The sequence below is a fragment of the Triturus cristatus genome, chromosome 2_2 (assembly GCF_964204655.1).
Source record: "Triturus cristatus chromosome 2_2, aTriCri1.1, whole genome shotgun sequence".
In the NCBI taxonomy this organism is placed as follows: Eukaryota; Metazoa; Chordata; class Amphibia; order Caudata; family Salamandridae; genus Triturus; species Triturus cristatus.
Window position 1 is genome coordinate 329,912,794 of NC_140582.1, and position 12,030 is coordinate 329,924,823.

General features: G+C 44.6%; 1 protein-coding gene across 2 annotated transcripts in view; it reads left to right on the plus strand.

Moving 5' to 3' along the window:
* Positions 1 to 12,030, plus strand: part of TBCK (TBC1 domain containing kinase) — a 1,508,203-nt gene that overhangs the window by 128,645 nt on the left and 1,367,528 nt on the right. For both annotated transcript variants that reach the window (XM_085641401.1, XM_085641402.1), the window contains exon 3: positions 3,427 to 3,499. In XM_085641401.1, the coding sequence (XP_085497527.1) occupies positions 3,427 to 3,499 (73 nt within the window). The remainder of the gene's footprint in view (positions 1 to 3,426; positions 3,500 to 12,030) is intronic.

The following is a 12,030-nucleotide window of genomic DNA, read 5'->3' on the forward strand; positions in this document are numbered from 1 at the left end:
ATTGCTCAGCCACTGCATCAAAGGCTCGCCATTGCTCAGACGCTGCATCAAAGGCTGACCATTGCTCAGCCTCTGCAGCAAAGGCTCGTCATTGTTCAACCTCTGCATCAAAGGCGGGCCATTGCTCAGCCTCTGCAGCAAAGGCTCGCCTTTGCTCATCCTCTGCAGCAAAGGCTCGTCATTGTTCAACCTCTGCATCAAAGGCTGGCCATTGCTCAGCCTCTGCAGCAAAGGCTCGCCTTTGCTCAGCCTCTGCAGCAAAAGCTCGCCATTGTTCAGCCTCTGCATTAAAGGCTCGCCATTGCTCAGCCTCTGCAGCAAAGGCTCGCCTTTGCTCAGCCTCTGCAGCAAAGGCTCGTCATTGAGCAGCAAAGGCTCGCCATTGCTCAGCCTCTGCATCAAAGGCTCGCCATTGCTCAGCCTCTGCAGCAAAGGCTCGCCTTTGCTCAGCCTCTGCAGCAAAGGCTCGCCATTGTTCAGCCTCTGCATCAAAGGCTCGCCATTGCTCAGCCTGTGCATCAAAGATAGCCATTGCTGAGCCTCTGCATCAATAGCTCGCATTTGCTCAGCCTTTGCATCAAAAGCTCCCCTTCGCTCAGCCTCTTCATCAAAGGCTCGCCTCTGCTCAGCCTCTGCATCAAAAGCTCGTCTTTGCTCAGATTCTGCATCAAAGCTCCAGCCATTGTGCACAATAACTTAATCGTTAGGTAGCCTCCGCACCAAACCTTGCCAAAGCCCAACTAATCACAAATCTTACTAGTTGCTGCCTTCACAAGAACTCACCACTGCCCGACCTGTGCACCAAAGCCAGAGAGCACTTCTGCCTAACCTCTGCACCTACGCTCACCCTTACTCAGACTCTGCATGATATATCTCCAGTGCCGCTGCACTAAAACCTGCAATTCCCCATTCCTCCCCATGTCGTTTATCTGCAGTACTCAGTGCAGCACCTTGACACGCTACTGAAATATTTGTAACGGCGTATTTGAGATGCAAACTTCTTTTCACTTCTCTTCCATTGCAGGGCACAGCTTTTGACACTTAATGCCGGGATCACATACAATACTCATATACAGTAACGTTTTTAAACAGTGTTGGTTAATCCTCTACGTTTTTCTTGTGGTTACATATTCGGTTTCATGCTAAGGAAGTTTGTTTTGAGCTTTGTTAACTATAAAAAGTATATGCATGGCACAAACATTATCAGGGCATCGCAAGATCTCCAGGCAGCTCATTAAAAAGGATATAAGAGAAACAAAGGGGGGGGGAGTTGAGAGGTACCACTCAGCCTGAGTGGTGGAGGTGGATACGTCCTCCCAAGGTTCAATCAATAAACATAGTGATCCACCCACAGATGTATATGTTAGTCAAAATTTCCCCAGATAAAGTGTAGATCCCCACAATGGTGGAAAGTACACACTAGTTGTTAAAATACCCCTCACACACCAAAAGGGCCCTTGGTGTCATGCTTCATCATAGGGGTCTTCCCGCCCCTCTACGGGACGGGGCGTGCTACGACCTACGTGTACGTGGGAGCACTGTTATTGTGAGACAACTATGTGTTTTGTAGGGTGTGAGAGGAAGGGTCGGGGGTGAATGGAAAAAGTGAGATACAAAATACCTGGCTCGTCGGTCTAAAAAACTTTAATATACCTATGAGCTGGTATTAATAAAAAGTGGGGGGAGGAGGTATATATGCCTCAATGAGCTGAGCCTCCTATGTCTGCCGACATGTTTCGAAGCTCCCCAAGCTTCTTCTTCAGGACCATATAGGATCCCTCCCTAAACTCACAGTGCTGTGTAGTAACGTGAAAAAATGTTGTGTGAAAAGAAAAAATTATCTAATAAGTAATGTATATGCCTCAATGGGTCTTCACGGCCAATATACTTGATTCCTGTAATGTCTACAGCGTCATGAGCCTGATGCACGGCTCGTAGGAGTGCCTGATAGGCTATAACTCCCGGGTTCACTGCCCTCCTCAATACGACCTCACCGATCTCACTTTTTCCATTCACCCCGACCCTTCCTCTCACACCCTACAAAACACATAGTTGTCTCACAATAACAGTGCTCCCACGTACACGTAGGTCGTAGCACACCCCGTCCCGTAGAGGGGCGGGAAGACCCCTATGATGAAGCATGACACCAAGGGCCCTTTTGGTGTGTGAGGGGTATTTTAACAACTAGTGTGTACTTTCCACCATTGTGGGGATCTACACTTTATCTGGGGAAATTTTGACTAACATATACATCTGTGGGTGGATCACTATGTTTATTGATTGAGCTCATTAAAAAGGCCGAATGATTTTCCTCGAGTGTTTTTATATTGGTAATGTGAAGGAATTCCTGAATATTATGTTGGATGGAAATTGAGGGATGCAAGTGCAGAGTACACTCGGAGGGAACGTGATTAATACAAACCCTTCTCCGTTGGCACGTCGGACATGGGCAGTTTGTGGATTGGGATTTAGCAACACTTGCTGACCTTGGGTGTGCTTTGCTGCATGATGTGATCACCCTCACTTATTCACTCGTTACAACATCGAACCTTTTGGTGACGGTACGATGTTGAAAGATTCATTTCTATAGTTTACTTTGTAAGTGCAGGAACCCAACTTACCCTTTAAGTAGCATAATGCTGCTGCAGTTCCTGCATAGTGGCAGAGTTTCACTTTCTGGCACCATGAAATCCCTTAATCTTCTACCACGACATATGTGCCCAGTGTTTTGGGTAGTTGTACATAAAGGAAGCGAATCACAAGCATATCTTTGAAAGTAGGAAACGAACTTGACAAAAAACGCAGAAGTAAGCATGGGAACCTACATAAGGCACAGAATTCCAGGTGTCGGCTGCTGCCATACCGGTTTCCCCCTGGGTGGACAATTAGCAGATTTAACTGTATTGAAAATGTGCATTAGCACTTGTAACTTTTCGCTTTTGTTTCCCCCACAAGAGAGAAATATTTTTCCTGGAGGCAAAATCGTTTCCCGATAAAATGAGTGAATTGTTTGACAAGTTTTACATGCCTTTTAAACACTTACTCAACTTTTTATTGGCAATGTAAATTCATGGCTAAACGGGGTGGAAGAATAGCAGAGGACGTATGTGAAAGTACGCAGTTGGATCTTTGTGGGTGTTTTTTACCCTCCTAATGAGCAACTCATACTCCCCTGAAACACCCAAGGCTCCCCATCTAATCTTAAACTCACAACTGTGGAAAAAACACCATCTGTGGATATTATTTGGCTGTGATTTTATCTGCAGCTTCAAATGGTGGTGGATACTGATTCTGTTTCTCTGCCATTTGCAGCCTCAGGTGGGTTTTGTGTGCACCCATGCTGAACTTCGGTGAATAGAGCTCCGTGTATAGTATTGTGTGTATTTTCAAATTGCACCCCTAACCATATCATTTTAATTCCCACAGAAAGGCTGGTGGTGGTTGCCGAACACTATGAAAAGAGTCTTGAGGATTTACTGCGTGAAATGCAACCCGTGAGGTATGTGATCAGGAGCAATATCACCAATGTTTTTCCAACATCTTTGTTGGGTAGTTGTTCCATTGAAGCTACCGTAGTTTTACTGCTAGGGAAGCTTTTTAGCTCCTACCTACCAGACATCCCAAGCTGCCTGGTTGTAAAGGGCCTCTTTTAAACTGACAGTAGGCTTATTGCTCTCCTATTGCTTATCATTGGTTGGCTTTATTGCCACTCTTATTTGTTTGCTGCTTATCGATTGGCCTTCTTTGAATCATCTTGTTTAACTTGTGTTTGTCCCTCCCTTGGAGCATAGCCATAATTCTGCGTGGCTGACTTCTATCTTTCCATTGCTCACTTTTAGAAAACTCCTTTTTTAGGTCTCACCTGACCCAGCGCATGCGTTGGTCTGGCAAGACTTTTTGTGAGGGCTCAAAAAATGCTACCATGGCCAGCCTAGAGCTACAGTGCATGTGCACGCACCCACAACCACACCCAACCACACAACCACACACACAACCACACACAATCACACCCAACCACACACAACCACACACCCACAACAACACACAAACAACCACACACCCACAACCACACACACCACAACCACACACAACCACACACACAACATACACAACCTACACAACATACACAACCACACACAACCACACACACAACCACAACCACACACACAACCACACACACACAACCACACACGACACCCAACCACACCCAACCACACACACAACCACACACAACCACACACAACCACACACACAACCACACCCACACAACCACAACCACACCCACACCCATCCACACACACACAACCGCACACACAACTGCACACACAACCACACACACAACCACACACACACAACCACAGACACAGAACCACACACACACAACCACACACACAACCACAACCACACATACAACCACACACACAACCACACACACACAAAACCACACACAACCACACATCCAACCACACATCCAACCACACCCAACCACACGCACAACCACAACCACACATCCAACCACACCCAACCACACATCCACACCCGCACCCACCCACACACGCACCCACACACAACCACACACACACACACAACCACACACACACACACACAACCACACACACAACCACACAATCACACAAACAAACACACACAACCATACACACAACCACACCTTCATGTTGAAATAATGCAGATTTTACCATTGGCACACGTAAGATTTTTGAAGAGCAGCCACTTGAAATTTAAAGAGCTTAAACATCTTTTCTCAACAAATCATAATTTAAGCTTGAATGATAATCGACTCACTCAGTTCAAAATCATGGTGGTCCGCTGTTGAGTGTGGGCACGTCTAAGTTACAAGCGTTCATACTATACATTATTTAGTACTATCTCGTTTATACTATAGTAAAGTGCTCTTCAGTCGTATGCCCACAAATGTTTAACATCTATAGAAATGGTCTTTCATGCTTCAACCTGTTTATTCTTCAGTGGAATTTGCACAAAGGAGTTACTACATCACGAGCCTAAATAGCCCACACCACACAGGAATGTAGACCACATTATATCAGGCAGCTTTTTCTTACAATAAATGTCAACGTTTTTTGCAAAAGCACCTAGATTTGTTCACAGAACCTTCTAATTCTGTGCTATATAATCCAACTGTCTCAGATTTTCACATTAATGTTTTGTATTAACTTGCCGACAAATGTTCTTCCCCTTATGCACTGGTGCATAGACACTGTGGAATTGTCTTTATATTGCTAACCGTGTCCTGTGTCATTCCTGAACTAATTAATGTACACAAATGTTAGGTGCTGAATCCCGTTGGGGTTTCTCTGCGCTGGTATCAAAACAGACTCCTATATAAATGGCAAACTTCTCAATGGTGGCCTTCTCTGGTTATCATTTGCATTAACTTGTTTCCAAAAGACATTTTTGTTTTTGATAGATGTATTTTCATGAAGTTTAATTGTAAACATACACCAAGATTAGCAGTTAACATGCATCACGGTTAGTTTTTCCTGTTACCCAATTAGATTTGCGTCAGGTAACACCAGAACATCAGCATAGGCAATGAACTGTTTAGCCTAATTTTGGTGGGAGACAATTAACACCCCCAGACGTGGAGCCAGATCTACGAAGTACAAGCCAAATAACAATGAAGCAAAGACTTAGCCTTGTTTTAACGCACAAGTAGTAACCATTTTAGCTGATGAGCTCTCTCAGCATTACACAAATAGTTCTTCACATATAAGTTAAATAACAAACCTAAAGTATTGCAAGTTAGAATTTGTTGGTCATTTATGATGGGTGTAGCCAGAATTCAGCACTCTTAACATTTGTCCTTCAACTCACACAGGCTGGTATGCCTAGAGATCACAAAATGTGTTCTTTGTGTTGCAGTTGCTTTACTCCGTCACCATAGATTTGTTTGTGGTATGATTACCTCGCAGATCAACCTATATTGTTTTCTGGTTTGCTCATTGGATCCATATAGAAACCCAGGTTCCCTTGTGGATGGAAAAGGAAACAAAAGCTCATAGGCCGCCCAGCAATTACAGATGGATTTCTGAAGTCCTGGTAAATTCTTTCTTTTGTCGTTCTAATTGATGATTTGTGCACTTGATTTCGGAGCATGAGCTATTTAGCTTTCCTTTTCACTTGATCCTTTAGCTTGTTAGGAGAAGCCATACACAGACAATGTGCTAGGTAGCACATATGCCATGCTCCCAACTTCAGTTCTTTCCAAAATCCCAAAGTGAGTTAGACATTTGTCTAGCATGCCCAGTGAATCTGACCAGCCATAGGAGCTGTTCAGATCATCACTGGTGACTCAAAAGAGAACGGTTTCAAGAGAAAGTCTTCTTCACCATTGGAGACTCAAAAGAAAAAGGTTATTTATTGTTTCTGCAGCTCAGCATTCCTGACTCAAAAGAGAAAGGCTTCTTACTATTTCCGCAGCTCACCATTGGTGGCTCAGAAGAGAAATGCTTTTACTGTTTCTGCAGCGCACAATTGCTAACTCAGAAGAGAAAGGTGCCTTATTGTTTCAGCAGATGACCATTGGGAACTCGCAAGAGAAAGGTTTCTTTCTGCTCCTGCAAAGAAATGTAATAGCATCGCTGTAACCACAGGAAGGTATTCCAAATGTATGAAGTTTGGAATGAGAACCGCATTATCCTTTTTTGACCCTATCAAATTATAGAACGGCCAGATAGAGTGGGTGTGATGACCAAATTTGTCTAGCAGGATTCTATCCTGTGTTTTTTCGTTCCTGATACTGCTTTTGGGTTAGAGGGAATGGAGGCATTTGAAGACAATAGCATACACAACATATAAAACCCGACCCTTTATTAACAGCGAAACTCAGGATAGCAGAGCAAAAATCTAGTTTCTTTGCTTTGCAGACAAAATATGTGTTGTTTTTTTTCTTTCTGAAGTTGGCTGGTAGGCTTGCAATCGGAACATATAAGTAATCTCACCTGCCATTTATCACTGGTCAGTACAAATAAAGTCAATATTCTTTGCATCTCATTGCATGCAATAGGACAACAAAAGCCCAAATCACCAGTGTAGTAGAATGTGTTTATGGTAAATGCAACCACAACTCTTCAATTTCACATATACTCTCCTGCTGCACAACTGCAACACTGTCAGTTCTATATATAGAAAACTATAAATTCACTCCTGGGGTCACGTCGCTGTAGAACGTCTACAACATTGACCACAGTACAGTTGCAAATATGTATCTACAACACTTCAAATGAACAACTGCAACCCTAGAATTGGATGATTGCAACAGCACTACAACTGTACATCTGCCCTACAAAAAACTACTATTTCACAACCTTAAAAGTACACATTCTGCAACTTTGCACCTGTACGTTAACAAGATCAGAAGTGCACAGCTATGGATCTACAGCACTTCTGCAGCTGCACATCTACAGCGCATCCCCAAATCCTGCTTCAAATTTCTGCAACTGTCCAAGTCCTCTCAACAGTAAAACTATGGATCTCAAAGACTGCATTCCTACAACATTGTAACTGCCCAACTAGGGCACGACTGTTGTGCACATATAATATTACAGGTGCACAATTCTACAACTGTGCAGTCCCACAATCACAACAGTTCTATTACTCAATGTATTAACTGTATAACTACAGTAACACTCAAACTGAAGCACAACCACAACAACAATTGCAACAAGCTAGCAGCGGTGGCTGGTATAGAACTACTGGGGTGGCTCGGTGGGCAGGGCCGGGAGGGTATGTTTGGGAGGAGGTGGAAAAAAATCCACTTACCTCCTCTGCAGGGCCGCCATCTCTCCGTCTCTCCTTCGGCGGCGTCTCTCCTCAGGAAGCACCCAGGCTCCCCTAAGCCAATCACAAAACTCCTGTCACCATTACAGCAGCGCTGTGATTGGTCTAAGCACCGTGGTTCGGCGCTCAGATAGGCAGTTGGAGCCTGGGCATGTTCTCCACCCAGGCTGTGCATTACTGCCCGGTGGAGAAATGCTAAGTGCGCATGACTGTTTGGCCGGCCCAAGATGGCTGGCCAAACCATCATGCTCACTTAAGTGCATGAACCCCTGCTGGCTGTGAGACAGCCTAGCCCTGCCTAGTAAAACTGCCTCAGTGAGGTTAACACTGGTGACAGCCTACCTGTCAAAACTAAGCTGTACAGATTGTTTCACCATGTCAGAACCAGCATCAAGGCTGAAGTAGCTAAGATGCTGGAGTTGGGAGTAATTGAGCCCTCTGATAGCCCAGTGGTGCCAGAACCCAAACCTAATCCCCCAAGGTGGAAAGTGTGGACTATAGAGGATTGAATGAAGTCACTAGACTGATGCTCACCCTTTACCTAGACTTGATGAGCCCATTGATAGATTTGAGGCTGCAAAGTACCTGAGTACATTTGATTTGAGCTCAGGCTACTGGCAGATCGCCCTCAGTGAAGGAACAAAGGAGAGATCAGCATTATCCACACCAGAGGGACATTACCAGTTCAAAGTAATGCCCTTTGGCTTAAAGAAGGCACCTGCCACCTTCCAAAGGTTGGTGAGCAGGGTCCTGTCTGGGTTGGAGCAGTACAGTGCAGCTTATCTGATGATATAGCTGTGTACAGTTCCACCAGGGAAGATCACCTGGACCACCTGAAGGGAGTGCTTCAGGCCCTGCAGCAGGCGGGCCTGACCATCAAGGCCAGTAAGTGCCAAATAGGGAAGAGTTTAGTGGTGTACCTGGACCACCTGGTAGGTGGAGGCCATGAACAACCTCTCCAATCCAAAATCCAAACCATTTTGGATTGGGTACAACCCTACAACCCAAACATAGGTCAGGGCATTCCTTGGTCTGACTGGGTACTATAGGAGATTTTTTCAGAACTATGGAACCATTGTGACTCCTCTGACAGAAATCACTTCTAAAAAAACAGCCCAAAAAAGTCATTTGGGCCCGATAGTTTCCGAAGGCCTTTGACACTCGGAAGGAGGCTATGTGTTCAGCACCAGTGCTACTGGCACCTTACTACACAAAGGGATTGGTGGTTCAGACATATGCTTCTAAACAAAGGATTGGGGCTGTGTAGACACAAGTAAATGAGGGCCTAGATCAGCCAGTTGCCTTCAATAGCAGCAGGTAACTTCTCCCCAGAGAACAAAGCTAGGGTGCCATTAAGAGGGAAGCCTTTGCTGTGGTCTGGTCCCTGAAGGAGTTGAGGCCATACCTGTTTGGTACTCACTTCCATGTTCAAACTGACCACAGACCTCTCGGGTGGCTCATGCAGATGAGAGAGGAGAATCTCAAACTGTTGAGGTGGTCCATTTCCCTACAGGGGCTGGACTTCACAGTGGAACACAGACCTGAGACTGCACATGCCAATGCAGTTGGACTTTTCCTCTTAGCTGATGATGCCTACCAGGGTGTAGGTGAGTTACCCATCACCTTTTGTCTGGGTGGGAGGGGAGCTGTGTGAGAGGGTAATTCTTTTTGCTCTTATCACCGCCATTTTTTTACTTATACAAGTGGTAACTGATTCTGAGTGTGCCCTGGGCTCTGCCAACTAGACCCAGGGCCAGTGTTGTGTGTGAAAGGTATATATGGTAATTAGGTGTAATTACAATTGATGTGACACCCTACTTGTAACCTCCTAGTATATGCTAGGGCATGTAGGTTTAGAGGCCCAGCAGATTTAATGCACTTAAGTGTGCACTGCTTTGTTGCCTGCTGTCATTTTAAAGGCCATCTTTTAAAAGTAAATTATATGCATATCCGACTTTGGAATTAAAGGTACTTCCAAAGTCTTAAACCCCCTTATTTTTACATATAAGTTACCCCTAAGCTCTTCCCTAGGTTACCCAGGGGTAGGGTGCCTTGTAACTAATAAGCAGGGACATTATAAAATATGTTTTATATGCCTTGGTGAAGGAACAACTGCCATTTTTGCTTCTCCCCATTGTAGCACATTGGCTCCATAGGCTAACATGGGAATACTTTAATAAAGTATAACTACTGATAGGAGCAAGCTAAAAATATACTTCAAAGTATTAAAATGATAGAATAAATCCACATCTTGTCAAGGTTAGATTTCTTATAACTATCACAGAAAAGAAGTTCTAGAACTTGCTTCTCTGATGAGGTAAAATCCAGCCTTCCAGCAGCCTCTACTGATTGGCTAGTCTTGAACAAGATAAGCAAAACAGCTCTGATGAGGTGTGAAGTTGCCTGCATAGAGACAAAGCATATTGGTGGGAGGAGATCTGCAGCTGCAGAGCAAAAGGCATGATGGGGTGGAGTAGCTAAACTGGTCTTCAAGAGGGAATGGCAGGTAGGACAGGACACAGGCTCACCCCCAGCCAAACAGGAGCCCCAGGGGGGCTGGAAGGGGGGTAACGTGTTAGGGAAACTTAGCCACTCCAGTGGGTTGGCTTATCCAGATCTTGACCTCCAGGAGGGAGTATCTCCATTTTGGATTTTAAAGAATAGTGCTTTCTGGGACAAGAATATGCCACACTTTGGAAGAGGGGGTTATACCTGTGGGTGGCACCTTCACTCGATTGGTCAGGGGTGCCCCCCTGCGTGTTACCCAAGAGCACTGGATACATATGGAAGAGCTGGCCAGCAACTCAGATCCCTGCCTGAAATAAACATGAAGAAGGACAACCCTGCTGACCCGTGTCCGGCACCAAGAGGACTGCACTCTGAAGGACTGTACCTGCTGCACACTTTGGGCTTCAGCAAAAGAAGGACTTTGCCTGACTCTAAAAGTTTAAGGAGTGGTCTCCCTGAAAGCAACAGGTTAAAAGAGATCCACCTGCATCATCTCAACCAAGAAGAACCCAGCTAGATGGCATCCAGTGGACTTTTAAGGATTTGGCTAGGTGCATTGTGAGAAACTTAGTCCCAATATCCCAAGGAGCATCTCAGAGCTTCTGGAACCTTGGGTTGGTGTTGTGGACACATTGGAATCCCAAATGGACCTTCTGGAATCATCTACTGGAGTTTGAGATCATTTGGGGATTTTTTTGTCAAAAAGCTACATAAGTTAACCGACTTGTTGTCGAGTCAAGCATCCGTCGTCGAACCTCGACCAAGCCCGGATTTCAGGTTCGTCTAGCTGAAAGCTCCGGAGCTCAAGACTTTCAGGAGTTCACCGAGACCTCGCGCTGAACCAAGCCGCTGTTGTCGACTCGAAACTCAGCCAGACAAGGTGCCTTGCTGGACTTTGAGAGAAAAGCACCAGAAAAACGAAGTCTGAAAGTAAAAACTTGACCAGGCCCTATCGCTCAGTGTGTCCGACTCACCATCCATCGCGGTTGGCTTCAAACTTTGACATTGTCCCAGTCAAGCGCGAACAGATGTCTCAAGTTAGCACATTTCACTTTTAGGCACTAGAAAGTATTTAATCATTAAAAGTTCATATCTCCGGTTCCCTACATTGGATTTTTGTAATTTTGGTGTCATTTTAATCATAAAAATACGTCCTATTGTTATAAAATGGATTTTTATTGTTTGTTGTGTCTTACTTATTTAATGTATTGGTGTATTTAAATGCTTTACACACCTGTCGCCTAAGTAAAGCCTGCCTGCTCGCAGCCAGCTACCAGGGGTTGAGCAAGGGAATAATTTATCATGACCTTGATTGGACCTTCTATTGTGATTCTGGCCTTATTACTAGGGGGTCGATACCTACTTGTCCCTACTAATAAACCACATTCCAACATGTTGTTTGACAGGAATAATATGAGACTGATACACCAACAGCCTTACCACTTCAAAAGTACTGCTGCCATGTTACAAGTGCAACCATGTCATTGTAAGTACAACACCAAGATCAAAACACTAAACCAACATATATGTTCTAATTCTCCATGAGAGTGAATCCCTGGTGTTCTATTTTCCTTGTGGTTCAGGCACACCACACTATGGTGTATCTCTATTAAAAAGTAAATGTATATCAGTAGCTGTTTTTAAAATGGATAATATTATTTTAGAGTCAATTGACTGATTCAACATTGAAGCCCAACATTAACT